This window comes from Chelonoidis abingdonii, chromosome 9, assembly GCF_003597395.2.
Source record: "Chelonoidis abingdonii isolate Lonesome George chromosome 9, CheloAbing_2.0, whole genome shotgun sequence".
Taxonomy (NCBI): domain Eukaryota; kingdom Metazoa; phylum Chordata; order Testudines; family Testudinidae; genus Chelonoidis; species Chelonoidis abingdonii.
Window position 1 is genome coordinate 73,665,253 of NC_133777.1, and position 18,424 is coordinate 73,683,676.

An 18,424-nucleotide genomic window follows, 5' to 3' on the forward strand; every position below is an offset into this window, starting at 1 on the left:
TGGACCTGCGGACGCAGCAGGTAAACAAACCAGCCCGGTCCGACAGGGGCTTTCCCTACATTAATGGCGTCCCAAGTTTGGGAAACACTGCTCTAGAGAGTGTCTGTCTTTTAAGAGCAAGAAATGTATAAAGTGTACATAAAGGAATCATCACTATTGTGTGCCTCAGTTTCCCTACTTATAAAATGGAGATGCAGCCTAGGGCCAAATGGGCAGATGTTACTGTGGCAAACTGTTTTGCACTCCTCAGATAAAAGGTATAATGTGAAAGAGTTATAATTGTTCAAATTTCCTGAGCTGTAGATGGAAAGGAAATGGGATAATGGACATGATGCCTCTTGCTGAGAATTGTTTATAAATATTAAAGGAACCTGCCCCTCCTCCCCTTTAAAATGGGTGTGATGGGTTGGGCCCCCCTTTTGGGGTGCTTTGTCTTGAAGCATGGGACTTTTTTCCCCATGTTGTCTTGTGTTCCATATGCAAATATGACTAGTGGACCCCTTCAAATTCAGCCCACCCAGTATCTGACCTGACCTCTTCCTGCTGCAGAATTTCTATGGAGAGCCAGCCTACTGCTTACAGTTAGCATCTCATGGGAGCTGGCCCTTGGCCATGTGTTTGATCCTTTAGTTATGTAATCATTAGAATTTTGGCCCTAGGCTGCACCCTAGATTTGGGGTGCCTGGTTCTGGCAACCACTACTATCACTCTCAAGCATTTCCAGAATCATTTGTGCTGAGTACAGTGAGGATCTCGATAATGGCTGCTCTTAGAGGCCCCCACGTAGCTGAGATTGGTCTCTCCCTATGCCAGGTGCATTTTGCTGATGTCCTGCAGATGAGTGACTATGGTGGTGTCTCCTAACAGTGGTGCACTAGAGGGGCTGCCTATTATACTGATGCCTAAATGCAGCTCTTGGTACATTAGAAAGGGGATGCCAAGTCACAAGCACCAAAAAAATAATGGTTTGGATTTGGGGGAGGACAGTTGCATCTGCAAAAATGATGAACATTGTTTTTCATGTTGGAGTCTTTGGATGCTCAGGTAACAGAAGTCCTTATCTTTCACACAAGTAAAGTAACAGAAGTAGGCTATTCTGTTGGTCCATTTTATTGCCAAGAGGCATTTCTCTGGCATAACAGCATCCTGGTGTATCCTAATAGGTCTAGCTGCCCTGAGAGGAGAGCTGCTATCAGAATACTTTAAAGTTGGACAGAACATTTCCTGCTTTTTGAGGTATATCAGCAAAGATTCTGATTGCCTCCAGTGGGAGACTATTTTTATACTGTCCAGGGGCTGTCTTATATTATAAGATCGCTATCACTTTTTTTTATTTGAATCCTAACTGCATGTCTTAGGATGACCTTAAAAATATAATCTCCATCTCTGGGGGAAAAAAAAAGACCTGTTTCCAAGATGGAATTGGGTTGCCTTTTTTTAAGGAGACATGGCCATGAAAATAACAGTATGTTGGATTTCTTCCATGAGCGTGGCAGACAGCAGCTGTGGTACCCAGTGTTGCATCTTCTTGGCTCTCAACTGATGTTGCATAAAACCCACAAGTGTATTTCTTTGCATTATGTAAATCTTAATTGGCCTATCTCTTTTGAAATTGTCTTGTCTTGTCAGTAAGTGAAGCTCCCAGCCATTAATCAATCAGTAAAAGATTCTTTTAAAACGTTTGTTTGACTTAATTTTTATTTATTTTGCAAAGAAACTTTCTATCGGGGCTCAACTCCTTACTTTTGTGGCTGCTTCTTGAGGTCAGTTATGTGACACGCTGCCGACGTGTGAGCCAAGTGTCAGTGTGTCAGCAAGGCCATGAGTTCGGACAGAAAGGGATCGGATGCCTAGCTTGTCTGATGTGTGCTTTGGTGTGCGTTCTTCAACTGCTCCATGGAGAGTTGGGTTTCAGTGTTAAAACCACAGTCTCAAAAGGGAAGGGGTGGAAAGTTAGGCCAATGACAACAGGCAATTTAGTTTTGCAGCGTGCACAGTAGCAAGGAGCTCTCCGCACACACCAGCTCCTCCAAAACATATCTACTTCTGATGGGAACTCAAACTAGTACTGAGGAACGTGTGAGTTTGAGGGGTTCACAACTTGTGCTGCTCAGTGCTAAAGATGTGCTGGAATGATACCCATGTAGCCAAACAGATTCAAGCTTTGGGGTCAATGTTTGTAAAGTGCCTATGGCAGTTAGGAGCCTTTGGCTTTTAGGACTCCAAGTGTCTTTGTGAATGTGACTTAGGTGCCTAAGTCATGCAGACATTTCTGAAAATGTTGCCCATGGTCTTACACCAAGGTCTAGAAGGCTTTATGGTTGCATTGCCTTGCCTAGTGCTGCCTATACAGCATCTGATACTAGCACCCTTGATCATGTCCCATAGCTCCTTGCTTCACAAGCAGGCAGTTGTTCCAAGGGACTACTTGTGGTGTAATGGCCTGATCCAAAGTCTACTGAAATCAATGGAAAGACTCCTATTGACTTCTTAGGGCTCTGGATCAGGCCCAAACATACTAACAGCTGTGAGTTATCATGGTAAGATCAGCAAATGGAGTAAACAGAATACAGGCTATTAGCTAAGGTGGGCAGGGACAGTGTCCCTAGCCTCTGTTTGCCAGAAGCTGGGAAGGGTGGACAGGGGATGGATCACCTGTTCTGTTCGTTCGCTCTGGGGCATCTGGCATTGGCCACTGTCAGAAGACAGGATACTGGGCTAGATGGATCTTTGGTCTGACCCAGTATGGCCATTCTTATGTTATGTAAGTTATGTGCTCTTTAAGTAATTGTCTCTGGATTTCTCTCTCTTTATAGGTGAGTGTTTTAACTACCTTGGAGCGGCGATTCAACCTGCAGAGCGCTGATGTGGGGGTGATAGCCAGCAGCTTTGAGATTGGGAACCTGGCCCTCATTCTCTTTGTGAGCTACTTTGGAGCCCGGGGGCATAGGCCACGTTTGATAGGATGCGGAGGAATAGTCATGGCTCTGGGCGCCCTCCTTTCGGCGTTGCCTGAATTTCTGACCCATCAGTATGAATATGAATCTGGGGAAATACGCTGGGGGGCTGAAGGGAGGGATGTGTGTGCTGCCAATGGGTCCACCAGCAACGAGGGACCAGACCCGGATCTTATCTGCAGGAATAGGACTACCACCAACATGATGTACTTGCTTCTCATTGGAGCACAAGTGCTCCTAGGCATTGGTGCAACCCCTGTACAGCCACTAGGAGTTTCCTACATCGATGACCACGTGAGACGGAAAGATTCCTCCCTATATATAGGTAAGACTTTGAAGTTTGTTTGAATGCAGTTGAGGTGTTCCTGCTATTGCAGCTCATTCTGTTGTCTGGTTTATCCAGCATCAATAGAAAGGATGAATTCGGGGTTCTTCTCTGTGCTTCTATGTCTGTGAAGGTACCTTGGCTTTGATCTACCAAGAACTAACTACTATAAGAAACATCTCTCTGCCACTGATCACCATTGTGCCCTCCCTGCCCCTCTTCCACTTAAAATACCATGGCAGAGAAATGCAGGAGTCTTCGCTCTTAGTAGAGAAAGCTGGTGATATATTGTCATCCTTTGGGCTGGCAGCCATAATGAGGCAGTGGATGATTAGGAAAGATGTTCTCTTTTCACAGCAATTTCCCATGTCTCTTAAACTCTAATGATATTGGTCACTTGTGGTTGAGCTTTAGCTGCAGAACATCAAAATAGCTTATAAAACAATAATTAACCACTTATCCAGTGTACTCTGGCTGCCTCCATAGTGTGTTAGTTGACATGTCTAATGATTACTGTATGAAGGCACTGGATCTGAGGGGCATTTCTCCTTTCAAGTTTTCAAATAATTCCTTAGAAAAGCTATTCTGCGCATGCACACACACACTCACCCCCCACACAAAGAAAGTTCTCTTTGTAGAGCAGGTGCTCCTACTCAGCATCTTGTGGAAAGACCCCCAGAAAATGTTACTCATAGGGGAGCAGGATGGCAAAGCTGGTAAGGCTATTGTGATATATGGAGAGTTAGGCATCTAAATCCCAATGATGGTGATCATGCTGCAAAATTACTCAGTCCATCTCAGGCAGCTTGGGGTTAGTTGCATGGTGTTACGTGATGGGGTTAAAGAGTAACGCTAGGTTTTGGTTATCAACTGAAATATTCTAGCCTTAGCGTAAAGAGCTCATGGGTTTCTGTGAGGAACCCCGCACTGACCGTGCTTCAGAAAACTTTGTGAGTGAAGTTGTCCTCTGAAAGCCTCTAGACTCTGTGTCCATCTGTTCTCTATACAATATCTGCTCCATTTCCGTAGGACTCAGTAGTAGCTAGCCACCAATTCTGCTGGCTCCAGTTCAGCAAAGCACTGAGGCATGTGCTTATCTAATTTGCCTGCCTGCCTGTAAAAGCAGCAAAGAATCCTGTGGCACCTTATAGACTAACACAGCTACCCCTCTGATACCTGCCTGCCTGTGTTTCTCTTGTGTCCCTCAGCAGGGTATTTAATGGCTACAGAAACTTCAACTCTGACCTACTTTGACTGAGGGCCAAAAGGCAATCCCATCAACAAACCACCTTGCTATGACCTCTCTGGTTGAGTTACCAAAATATACCTGGCTGAAATGGCCACTCGTGTAACCCTGCTCACCTTCTGTTGCCTTTCTGAATATGTCCCATGATATCAAACTTAGTGAAACAGTGGGGACACCTATTGGATAGGTTGTCTAAAGAGCATAGCTGTCATCGTCCTCTTCTAGATTAACGCCTCTTGCATCTACTTAAGAAGGTTCTAGCATGTGCATGGTACAGCCCATTCATTCCTTAAGTGGTCATAAAATCATTATTTCAACATTTAGCTCTGCACACTGGAATTTTGTGCTCTGAGCATTTTACTTGAATTTTGTGTGAGGATTCCACTGTATGAAGAGGATTGGAAATATATCATTTTGTGTGTAAAATACAGGATAACAAATGGCCTCAAGGTAAACACAAAGCCAAATTCACTAGAGAAACTCTGTCAATGCCGCAAACCATGAGTTTGAATTAAGTCTTATAATGATTTCAGAGTTATTGATCATAAAGAAATATCTTGAAAAATTTGCAATTTGCGTCAGTCAGTGGAGTAAATACATTGGCAAGATAGATATGACAGCTCTGAGATCGGGACTCGGGAGGGGTATGTGCGCAGGGTGGTCAGGAGGAGAGGCCATCAGGAATTTTGTTTGAAGCATTAAACTTGCTGCATTAACATAGCCTTTAAAGAGTTGATGGTTAACTGATGCTGGGAAAATACTGCCAAAACAAAATCCACTCAGCAATCATTTGAATTTCCTCAGAAACTTGCTTTCCAACTGTTTTGGTTTTCACTTTTTTGCAAACAGTGGTTTTTTTTGTTAAAATGGCATGAATGTCCATGGAAACTCATTCCTAGCCGTTCAAAATGTGGCTATTTGTGCTAGAAGTGTATGTGCAGTCATCCAGTCGGGGACCAGCAGTATCCATGAGTAATTTCTGACCCATCCCACCCACAATTTAGTTGACTTTTTCAGTGATGTCGGATGATAGAATTTTCAGTGACCTTGGCAAAAAGAAGCATATCAGCTCTGAGCAAAGCTAGTAAAGTGTCATGACTGGTTCATTCTCCACTGTGTTATACTCCCTCAGTTATTCCCTGTGCAGTATTTTATACCAACCACCTTCTCCTATGATAGTGTTCACTCTGCATGGCAGTGGTCCCCAACGTCATGCCCGCGAGTGCCATGATGCCCCTCGGGGCATTTATGTGTGCCCGCCTAGTGTCCAGCAGGGGAGAGAAGCCACGGCCCCACTCCTGACGAGGACAGAGAACTCAGGCTGCGGGCGCTGGTGTTCTCGATCCCAGGCAGGCGTGAGGCCTGCCAAATGCTCAGCAGGGGAGAGAAGCCAGGGCTCCATGCCTGCTGGGGACAGAGTACTCCGGGGCTGCGGGTGCCGGTGTTCTCTGTCCTTGCAGCTTCTCTCCGGCTTCTCTCTTATTTCTGGATTCATATATTATGTAATATTAAATATGATGGTTTTTGTATTATTTAATGTACAAATACAAAATAAGCCTTGAAAAATTGTTGGCGCTCGCCACACTCTTCTGAAAACATGAATGTGCTACTGGCCACAAAAAGGTTGGTGACCACTGCTGTAGCGGCTGTGCTGTATGCATCCAGGATAACAGGTTTCTGGGATGAGTTCTATAATTTTAAATCAAGAGTAAAGTGAGCACAGATTACTGCCTTGGGAGAGAAACTAATTAATACTGATAGCCCAGACAGTCATCTTGTCACATTAGACAGCTGCAAAGAAATGATCATTTTTTGGCCAAACTATGTAACTTTTGCCATATGGCTCACTTCAGTAATGTGCATATTGTGTCTGGTCTATGATTGAGCTAGGCAAGGCATTTATTTGACTCCTAGGTATTAGTTAATATCTGCTCACCCCTGACTTTACCAGAAAGGACACGAATTCCTTCAAGAGTGCTCATACCTGGATGGAACTGTCCTAGTGTACTGTGTCCATTTCTTTTTATTCATCTTGCACAAGAGTGAGACTTTCTGGCAAGTAACTGTAGAAAGTGTCTGATGCCACCTATCTAGTGAGAAACTGACATTTGGGAAACACTTATGTTGGGGAAACTCCTCCATAATATGGGGCAGGATGGGAGGGGGAAAGTGGAGCATGGATTTGAAAAGTATTGTGAAACCTGATAGAATTAAGAGAAGGATTAAAAAAAAATTAGGACTGCAACTGTGTGGGCCTCAGGGTTGGAAATTTGTTACTCCATAATATAGATATTGCAGTTGATGGGCCATCCATTCCTGGTGTAACTCCATTGAAGGTGATGGAGAAAAGGATGAAGTTCGACCATTCTGTCTAGGCCCAAAACCTGCAAAGATTTATGCATATGCTTCACTGTGCACTCTCTGTGAATAATCTCACTGAATCTAAAATGCAAATACTTTACAAACTTAGTGTATTATAGTCCCACAAAATGTAGATATGTCATTCCATGCGCACATGCTATATGAAGTTATGTTTAATTAGCTACCCTTACCACAGCTGCATGTACAATTGTGAAAAGTGTGTGTGCTAGTTAGGGCCCTGATCCAACAGTTGGATCCATGCAGGCAGATCCATGCAGGCAGATTCTTGTGCCTGTGCTCGTCATCGTGGACTTAAGTGGGATTGCATGAGGGTCCCGTTACAGGTTTGAGTGCAAATTCATGCATGCACAATTTCATCCTTGGATTTCATCCTTGCAAAGAGCAAGGGGCAATATGCTAACGAAAGGATATCTCATCGCTCCTGCTATTTTGTATTTCAAATTTCTAGAGACAGTAGCAGTGCTTTGGGTTTATGATGCATGTAATAAATATGTTGCTTCAAATCGCAAACAGACTGTTGCTGTAGTAACCAGCCCTAGGAAAATAAGGAGGAGGAACTTTGTGGTGACTGAAGGAATATCAAATCAGCGAGCCCCACTCTAAACAAGGATTCTTAAAAGAAAAGACAGTTTTGCCTTAACATAGACAAGACTCTGCTGTCTTTTGGTATCTGTTCCTACTAATGACAGGGTACAATTTTTTTCATTTCATCAACCAAGAGTTCATGTAGCTCAAAGGTCATGACAATAGCAAAAGGAGCCAAAGAGATTAAAAAAAAACCCCAAAACCCATTAGATCAGTGGTTCCCAAACTTGTTCCGCTGCTTGTACCGCGAAAGCCCCTGGCGGCCCAGGCCGGTTTGTTTACCTGCCGTGTCCGCAGGTCCGGCCGATCGCAGCTCCCACTGGCTGCAGTTTATTGCTCCAGGCCAATGGGAGCCGCTGGAAGCAGCGGCAAGTACATCCCTGGGCCCGCCAGGGGCTTTCCCTGCACAAGCGGCGGAACAAGTCTGGGAACCACTGTGTTAGAACATTGAAATTGTGAAAGGCATTTGATTCAGTGCTTGTTTATTTACTTTTTTTTTTCTTATCCAACATCATACTGTTTCATCTCTTTAAAACAAATCTGATTTCATCTCAAAAGATTCCAAGCAGGTAAAGCAGCTTACCACATATGTTTCTCCGTAGTCATTGTAAAGAAACAATTTTGGATGGGGAATTCCCCCCAGGGGAACCTGCGCAGCTTGTTGTTCCTCTACCTTCACTGACAGTGAAGCTTCCCTCATGATGTCCATATTTTCTAAACAGTAAATTATTTTTATAAAATAAATGCTAACTTCTAAATAATGACATTGTCTCCCATTACCCCTGCTAACAACCTTTATTATGAGGAATTCTGTGTTTATACTGTTCAGCTGCCCATGGGTCTGATCTTCACTACTGAAGCCAATGGGGATTTTGTTACTAGAAGAATTGGATGCCATATGGGACGTATAGTGCAGTTGGGGAAAACATATTTCTGTAAGTCCCTGTTTACCATTTTAAACTTGCTGCCTTCTGGAGGAGTGTTTGTAGTGGTAAAACATCCAGCAGTTTAGACATTAATTTGTATATCTTGGCAAAATGCCATCTTAAAGTAAAATAAGCCATCTCCCTAAACTCCTTCTATGTGTCAGTGGATTAAGGCATTTTCCTTCACTTCCTACCCTTAACTGTTGCATAAAGTTGCCACTAAAGGCTGCCCCATTTCAACCCAGTAATTGTTGCCTTTTGGAGCTGAATGAATGACTTTTGTATAGTCAGTGTCTGGCCTGGCATAATTAGAGATGAAAGAGGCAACATGCATTCAGGAGATTATTACTATCTAAATTATTCTGTTGATATAGAAAATTTAAAAAGAATACATCAGATTGCATTGGCTATACATTTCTATTAAATGAGAGAGGGCCCCAAAATTTGTCCTTCCCCAAGATTGGTTTCTTTATTGACACAGCCTCTGAATTCAGGATTCCCATCACTTTAAATCTCCCACAGGTTCGCAAGAATGGATCCCATCTGGAAGATGGAGGAATTGCATTAAGGAACTTCCAGAATGCTGCAAAGCAGCTCTAAGCCAGGAAGAGTAGCATCGGAAGCAGGCACACTCCTGTAATGCTGCAGGGAAAGTAGAGAATGAGAGGAGGGAGAAAATAGAATCATAGAAGATTAGGGTTGGAAGGGACCTCTGAAGGTCATCTAGTCCAACCCCCTGCTCAAAGCAGGACCAATCCCCAGACAGATTTTTACCCCAGTTCCCTAAATGGCCCCCTCATAGATTGAACTCACAATCCTGGGGTCAGCAGGCCAATGCTCAAAACACTGAAGGACAGGTCCAGTTAGGCTCTCCTAGTTCCATCTTCCAAACTCCATGTCCTTGCACCATATGTAGTCACTGACACCTAGGGAAGGTAAAATGCCATCACTGGTGTGGGAGTGGAGAATTAATTTCAATATTATCTCCATTCACTTTGCACAGAACTTGATGAGGCAGGAGGGAATTGGGTCCTTTATTTTCAGTATTCACATTCATTCCTGGAGTTAGAGTATCTTTTTGTTTTCTTTTCCACGTGAATGTGTGAAACTTTTTTTTTCAATTCCCAAAAAGTGCTGATACCTCTCATGAGCTCTTGTTTAATTTAAGCACCAGCTCAAGTCTGCTGAGCTACAATACAGTAGCTTGAATCCTGAAGTCTTCAGTGATAAATGCCAATTTAAAACCCACTCAGATTAGTTAGTGTCAGTCAAAAAGACAGCAAGCATTGTGCTTAGGAGAAGCAGAAGTATTTTCTTTATTGACAGATATTAAACCTGAACATCAGTAACTGTGGCAATGGGTTAATAGCCAGTTCGAAGCATAGGATGCTGAATATAGAAGGGCATCAGATTTTGTGTTCTGGCTACCACTGCTTTGTATTACAACACAAAACGTTGACACGTTTTTATTTTAGAGGTCACTTTAGCAAGCTAAACAATTACTGTGAACCTCAAGACCATATATTTTATATGTTCATTATGGTTGGGCTGGTCAAAACATGTCTGTCCCTTTTTTGATGGAAAATCCGATTTTAAATTAAATATATTTTTGTGAAACTGAGCACTCGAATAAGGGCCAGATTTGTCAAATGAGCTCATCACATCAGTTGAGGTCCTTGAAAATCTGGCCATACATTTTGCAGTATTTGCTACTGGGTAAACCGAGTACTTCTGAAAAGTCTGGCCCTTATTTAGGTAAATAGGAGCTGAACACTTGAAATTCTGCCCAGAAGCTCCATTGGAAATTGGTTCCCATGTTTCCTTATGTAACACATTAACCAAAATATAGTATCTTGTTAAAACTGTAGATGGGTGGGGCCCCTGAATGTATGCAAGAAATGCTGCCAAATTCTGTTTTTCTTACTTTCTGCAGTATGTGTGTGTGACTTTTTTTCCCCTTCTGCAAGCAAATTTACTCAGATTTCCATGAGAACCCAAGCAGTTTGTTGGTGCTACTGACAAGTTTGAAAGAAAACTTAATATCTCACCCAGTCTTGTCCATCTTTCTGAATTTCCCTTTCTTTTCCTGAAGTGGATGTTTGTTTAGAATCTACACTGTAAAACAAAAAAAAAATTTGCCTTTGGAATGACCTTTGACTATATCACTTTTCTCTTTTGAATCCCTCTGCTGACACCCATTGCTATCACATTGAATGAGTGGTATAGCTAGGATAGAAAAACTGAGTGGGCCCTGAGTGTCGGGTATGTGGGCAATGACAGAGGGGCCGCCTCCCCCCACAGAGGGGAAGTATGGTTTTGTGGGGCTGTTGGGCCAGGACAAGTGGGGGTCCCTCCCCACTCCTTCCCCCTGCTGTCCCCCCTCCACCCCACACTCCTGCTCGGGAAATGGGCTCGGGACATGAGGGGCTTGCTCTGTCCCCCATTCGGTGCTCCTGCTGGGGAGCAGGGTCCAGGCGTGGGGGCTTACCCCGTTCTACCCACCTGCCCAGTGCAGAGAGCGAGGTGGAGGTGCGATTTGGGTGGGCCAGGATGGCTCTGAATTGAATTTAAGGTCCTTGCCACCATGAAAACTCTGCCCCTCCCTTGTTGAATCTTCCAATTGCTCCCAGCCCCCTCCATCCTACCAACGTTCTCCCCACCCCCGACCCATCCACATGTCAATCCCACACAATCACATCAGTATCTTCTCTCCTGTGGTCCTTTTATGCTTGGTCGCACTTCTCTGAGCTCATCCACAAGGCCTTTGCCTTGTCCATATTTAAGACCCTCTAAAAGTCCACTTCCGTCATGCCATCTACAGTGACTCTAGTTGGCTTGTTTATATGCCCCGTGTTCCCTCCCCTTAATCTCTATCTGATTATCTCTCAGACAGTATGAGCTCCTCAGGGTAGGGAACCAGTGATGTATCGGTAAAAAATGAAGCGCGTAAATTTCCCTTTCTGGTGTTCCAGGGCAGTGGCCTGGTAGACACTGAGGATGCCCTTTATTTTGAATTGGGTTTAGTGTAGGATGACATTAAGGGACCGAAAGTGCCATTAAAATGCAGTTTTGGGTGAGCATAACTAACTAGTAGATAATGTGCATGGCAGTTGTGATGTTCATACAGCCAGGATTTACTTGTCACAGGAGCATGGAAATGAATAAATGCTTTATCCCTTAAATGAGAAGTAGGTAAACTCCAGATTTTCCACCTGGGATGTTTTCCCTTCACTACACTACTGTAGGGACCATCCTTTCTGAATAGCTGGAAAGCTTTCTATGTGTTGTGAGCCATAAACATATAATAGGTTTGCTTGTTCCAGCTCTGTCACTCACATTCACACACACTCTGGGCACAGGCATCGAATTCCCTATGGGTATGTACAGTTTTAAAGGTATGTAATGTTTTTAGCCTTAAGGATTTGACAGTATTCTGTAATCATATTTGCTAGCACGGCAGTAAACTCTTTTTCTGGCTGGTGATTAGAGGGAACCTTTTCTTTCTGCTACATACTCCCCATGGGACATATATTGAGAAGGGACAATGTATTAATTAATGCCAGACGAAAAGGAGAGCCATCCCCCGCTTGAATGCCATGACATCTTTTCAACATTAAAAGGTGTCCTCACATCAGATTCATTTCTCTTCCCCCACCCTCATACGGATTCTGATAAGACTAAATTGCAAGGCTCCAGAGGGATATCCCTGCACTGTCATAGGCCACTGATCCATTGATAACCTTTAAAATAAATTATTGCACTTTGGAGGAATCCATGTTGATCTCATTTGCTGTATTTGAGTGGGGCTGGGTTGGTTACACGTGCCCCTTTTTACAGCATGATACAGGTAGTTAAAATTAAATGGAAACATAAACAAGCATGTAGCCTGCTTTAGAGAGCCAACAATAACCAATTAATGGAAATAACCTGACACACTGCAAGCGGGAGAATTGAGAATGGAGGCTGTTAAATGGATGTACTTATTCAATTAAAAAAATATACAGTCATAAAGGCTGTGAGCTCCATTATTTTGCATCAATTGCTTGAGTTCCCTTAGCCCTCTGCTAATAGCTTTCTGTGTCACGAACTGAATAAACAAAGTATGCATCCAGACAGCCACAATTCATTTTGTGTTTGGTGAGTGGGTGATGCTGGGGGTTGTTTGCATGTTACTTTGGAGTTCTTAAGCATTCCGCAGTTGCTTTTGATTTTGTGCTGGGCTGTAGTACAGTCTCACTTTGAGTGTATGTGTGATTTTTATGCTGTATTTAAATTGGTTGTCAGTGGGGAGAGTCTCATGAGATGTACCATCCCGTGGAGAGAGCTGCTCCGTGCTTAATTGGCAGGCATGCTAAGGAAAATACATACTGCCCAGAACTCTCAGTGGTAAAGTTCCTAGAGACAATTAAACAGAGGGGCTCTTCTTTAAAGTTAAGTGGTTCTGAATGCTCTATTAGTCATCAGAGAGACAAGGTGGGTGAGGTAATATCTTTTATTGGACCGGCTTCTGTTGGTGAGAGACGCAAGCTTTCGAGCCACACAGAGCTCTGCTTCAGGTTTGGGACAGGAACTCCGAGTGTCACAGCAATAATGCCAGGTGGAACAGATTGTTTAGCACAAATAGTTGGCACATATTGTAAGGGACCATGTGCTAACTACTTCTGCTAAACTATCTTTTCTACCTTGTGTTTTTTGGTGACACTCGGAGTTCCTTTCCCAGGGCTAAAGAAGAGCTCCGTGTGGCTTGAAAGCTTGCGTCTCCCACCAACAGAAGTTGGTCCAATAAAAGATATTACCTCATCACATTTTGTCTCTAATATCCTGGGACTGACGCAGTTACAATTAGGTTTTAGGTCTTCCTCTGCAGTATGGGGCATGGGTCACTTGCAGGTTTAAACTAGAGTAAATGGTGGATTCCCTGTAACTTGAAGTCTTTAAATCATGATTCGAGGATTCACTAACTCAGAACAGAGGTTAGGGGGTCTATTACCGGAGTGGGTGGGTGAGGTTCTGTGGCCTGCAGTGTGCAGAAGGTCAGATTAGATCAGTGGGTCTCAAACTTTTGTACTCATGACCCCTTTCACATAGTAAGCCGCTGAGTGTGACCACTCCCTTATCAATTAAAAACACTTTTTTATATATTTGCCACCATTATAAATACTGGAGGCAAAGCTGGGTTTAGGGTGGAGGCTGACAGCTCGCAACCCCCCATGTAATAACCTCATGACCCCCTGAGGGTTCCTGACCCCCAGTTTGAGAACCCCTGGACTAGATCATCATGATGATCCCTTCTGACCTTAAAGTCTGAGTCTATACAGCATGCTGTTAATCATCAAGCAGATACCACGTAGGCAATAGCAGTGGGACTTCTCCCATAATGGTACCCTGGAGGGCTGATCTAGATGTAAATTTGCTGTGTCCTATAATTCAACCCTTTGCCTTTTGTCATGGTAATTGTACTGAGACCCCTGAACTTATTTAACAAAAACCACATTTCAGGTGATAAACTTCCAGGGGCCAATTCTGCCTCTGCAATGCTACCAGAGTGGTGTCCTGTAGCCATAAAGGCACTGGAATTCGCTGGAGAAGACCTCCTCCAGTGAAAGAGTACAAAGCCCCTGATGAAGGGAGTAGGCCAGAATGAAAGGGGGCTTGTCAGGCATGGGTTAGGGGCAGTACTGCTGTAAATTATGCTGAGGATACATTGGTCCCTATCTGGTCCAGGATCTGGGCAAATATAAAGGAAGCTTAAGGCCATATTTTGCCCTCTGGGCTTCACCTGCTGTTTTGTTCCTCAGTCGACACTGAGTAGGGTCCTCAACTTGAACTGATGACCTAAAGGGGAGAGCCTCGCTAGCCTGGCATAAAGCCTCTGATATGAGTCCTCCAAGCAATAGCAGCAAATATAGAATTTGGTGTGGAAGATATCTTAATACTTGTCAGAAAAGATTATCCCACTTGTCCTCAGCCAAATGAGCAAAAGAGGGTTTTCAGAAATGTCTCCTTTCTGTTCTTGTAACCTTGCAATGAGTGATGAGCAGTGAACAAAGTATCAGGGGCAGTAGTGTTAAAAGATAATCACTGCCTTAACAATTGTGAAATAGTTACCACTCTTATTATATATCCTGACACACTCATGCATGACCAGGGTGGGTATCTTACTGCTACCAGAGCTTAACAGAATGTGTACTGATGCACAGACGTGTGCGTCCCTTCGTACCTGCCCTACCATGTCTCTTGACTGTACCTCATTGTGAGTGACCACATTCATGTGCACAACCGTGTGGGTTGCATCATCCCAAACATCTTTGCTTCTGGCTGCCTGTTTATTTCTGTAGGGCAAGGTGTTTGAACTAAGCAAACCTGAAACTCACTCGTGCAAAAACCTTGGTTTATTTTATGCTTCCTGCTGTTCAGTGCACATTTATGTACGTGACACACACACACACAGAAAGGCCAGGGTCACATACTGAGGTCTGAGAGACTTTGAAGTGATGCCCTCTGGGCTTAGTTTCAGGATCCTGTGATGTCCTTATGAGAATGAAGTCCACTTGCTCTTGTAGCTGGGTGGCACGTTAGCCCAATTTTCATCACTTGTCCAGGGGGTTCCCTACAATTCCTGATCTTTGGCCCACTGTGCTCACACATTCTTCAGATACCAGACACGTGAAATATGCCTAAGCTTCTCCAAAATGTTTTTTGGAAAGCCCTGAATAGTACGGTAGGATAAACATAAATGTCAGGGCATGTTCTCTTGACATATGAGGGTAGAAAGCCCTTGCATAATTACCATTAAGCTAAATTTTTATCTTGATGGCTTTCCTGTACATTGGCTTTTCAGTGTAGGTCACTCACTGATCTAGCGGCTGGCTTGCAGCAGAGCTGTTAGGAATCGTATGAATGGGGTGGGGAAAGAGAGTGAGCTTTTCACACAAACCTTAGAAGGGGAATTAAGGATTGAGGAGATTTCCCCATGGCTTTCAACTCTGCAAGCATAAGTGGTATCAGACATCCAAGGGGCTGGCTAATCAATGCGGTGGGTTTGATATGTGCATCCAGTGAATGCCAGGGGAATGGACATGACATGAGGCAAAGGTGTTAAAGGGCCCATCACAACATCTGGTATTCCTTTCATGAGGCCAAGGAATCGAGCGATTACATGGCTGTTGAAACATCAGCATGATGCCATTAACAGCAAATGTATGGTCATTCCAGGTGAGACTAGGACAAGATAACTAGTCCAGTGAGGTTTTGTTAGGGAGCACAAACAGCTGCAATTGACCACTAGATGGGACAGTCATGTGTGCATCGTAGATGGATAAGACCGATCAGTTTCTAGGAAGTACCCCTTACATATGTTTTTAACCAACAGAAACTGGTTAATGGGTGCAGTATGTGGGCCCTGGTGGGGGGAGGGTGTGGCTGCTTTCTAAAGAACTCTCCAGCTTCCCACTCTGACAGACTTTCCAGTACTGGGATCCCAGCACTCGGGTTTATACCATCAAAAGCCTGCATAGACTCCTGTGAATCTGGCTCATGATGTTAATGAGAGACCCTGCTCTATGTTGCCCCCAAGGTGTGTTAGTGCTAACTGATGAGTGATTTAGTATCTTTCAGAGCTGCCTAATCTACCAAATAAGAATGCTTGTCACACAAGGAATGTGCTGCCTGGTCCTTTTAAAAAAAATAAATGGATACAATAGTCAGTTTATCACAAATGACAAATCTAGGGAAATGTTTGCTGGCTCAGGCTGAAAAACAAGGCGGGACAGATACAAAATCCACACCCCTTTTTTAAAATTTTATAATTCTATCATTCAGCCTAGACTTCCTACCGTCAGACTCAGATTTTCTGTCCTTTGGTGTTTTTACAGATATTGGGAAGCACGAGGTGGTGGTGGTAGGGGGGAATTAATCAAAATGGCAACTCCTACGACAGAAGTGAAAACTGATGAGATGCCTTTCATGTTAGTGGTACATCACCAGGGGAGCTGGAACAATTTTTATAGTGAGGGTGCTGAGAGCCATTGAACCAGACTGTAAACCCTATATCTAATGGGAACCACTTCAAGCCAAGGGGTGCAGCAGCACCCCTAGTTCCAGCACCTTTGTGCACCATTTCAGTTACCCATCTGTGTGGACAGAAAGGCAGATTCAATTGAAAGTGATTCTCCCAACACAGGAAAGTGTGTGTGAGTGAAAGAGAGATGCCCTAACAATGCGAAGAGGAGGCTATTCACTGGGACAGAGATGTTGGGCTTGTGGCCTACATGCTAGGTTGGGACTTGGGGTCTCTGACAGCTTTGCTACTGGCTTTCTGAATGGCTTTCCCCCCTCAGGAACTGGCCACTGATGTTCTAGCTCTTTGCTTGCTATGTTAATGGCACTGCAGTGCTTTGTATCAGTTGCCAATTTCTTATTGCCAAGATACCACAGATCTTCTATCTGCAGTGCCAATTACTTACTTCAGTTTCCCTTAGACCAAATTTGGATCTTCTTCCTCTGACCAAACCCTCCATTGACTAGAGTACAGGTTTTGTCTGAGTGAAGACATCAAGATTTGGCCCTCTTTTAATTGTCCAAGATTTGAGGATTTATATAGCCTCCATGGGCAGGTTGCAGCAGGGTCAGATATCTCACTTGTTATAAAGTTTGACTCTGAGTATTTCATGTTAATTAAAGCCTACTCCAGGTTGAATCCTACCCTGGGAAGGGCAGGATCTGACCCTAAGGTATTCTGATCAAAGCAGCAGGGGAAATTCAACAAGAATGTTTTCTAGATAGGAAAGCAATGCGAGGGGGGATGGTTTTCTTTTCCACTTGCTTAATTTAGTCATTCTAGTTTGTTTTTACGTTTCTGACTTTGTTTGTGCGCAGGGAAGGGATGGCTCTTATTAGAAATTAAAGGAAATAAAATAAAAAATGGACGGCTTTGCTGTGACAAATGTTGTTTGTAATTGCTGCACATGCCAATTACCCCCCCACATCAAAGACCACCTGCATCTTATTAACAATCAGCTAATGACATATGGATATCTCAGTTCAATCAGACTGATCATCCAAAGAATAATATACTAGCTGGAGAAAGTTTGAGAGCTTTCAGTCTTTGGATCTGTCATGAGAGACTGATGCACTGTGGTGATAGAAGTGGGATGAGGCATGTAGGAAGTGAATTACCTCCCATTAGGAGGAAACTAGGAAGAATATGTGAGTGCTAGTCAACTCTTCAGTGACCAAGGCCAAAGTTTTTGTTGTTTTTGAATCAGTCCTTTGGGCCTGGGCTGTGATAATTTATGTTGTATCATAGCAACGCAGCATCTTTTACAATATTAAAATGTAGTGTGATTGCTTTTTCTTTCCTTCATGCACCGTTTTGACTAACAAATTCCCTCCCCCCCACCATAAATGTAAGGATGTTTTCCAGCTTAGTGCCTTATGGGAATAGATGGTCTTGATTGATGTCCATGTAAAAAGCAGCATGTGCCAGTATTTCTGGTGGCAGACTAGCAGGCAGATCTCCAGAGCAGTTGCCTGTGAGCATGGAGGTATTTAGAGAGGCACAACTGAGGGTAACTGAACTAGCTTAATTTGCAGGAGTTCTACTTAGCCTTGGCAGAGGAGGCTACAGTCACAGTTGCTTCTCTTAAATTGGGTAGAGGTACAAGATTCTGTATCTGGTTGTAAGAGAGATCTTCTCTATACAGATGCATAACTTTTGATGCTTGTCAATGAGGGCAGGGTCTTGTGACTGGATTCCTGGGTTCTATTTTGACAATCCCATTGACTTGCTTTATAACCTTGGATAATTCCAAGGAGTATGGCAGAAAGGAATCTAGGAATTATAGTGGAGCACAAGCTAAATATGAGTCAACAGTGTGATGCTGTTGCAAAAAACGCAAACGTGATTCTGGGATGCATTAACAGGTGTGTTGTGAGCAAGACACAAGAAGTCATTCTTCTGCTCTACTCTGCGCTGGTCAAGCCTCAGCTGGAGTATTGTATC

The 18,424-nt window shown here is 43.6% G+C and overlaps 2 protein-coding genes across 3 annotated transcripts in view; both read left to right on the forward strand.

Moving 5' to 3' along the window:
- SV2B (synaptic vesicle glycoprotein 2B) overlaps positions 1–18,424 on the forward strand; it is a 769,788-nt gene that overhangs the window by 344,687 nt on the left and 406,677 nt on the right. The window lies entirely within an intron of this gene.
- Positions 1–18,424, forward strand: part of SLCO3A1 (solute carrier organic anion transporter family member 3A1) — a 214,690-nt gene that overhangs the window by 30,044 nt on the left and 166,222 nt on the right. For both annotated transcript variants that reach the window (XM_032783005.2, XM_032783006.2), the window contains exon 2: positions 2,817–3,282. In XM_032783005.2, coding sequence (XP_032638896.1) covers positions 2,817–3,282 — 466 coding nt within the window. The remainder of the gene's footprint in view (positions 1–2,816; positions 3,283–18,424) is intronic.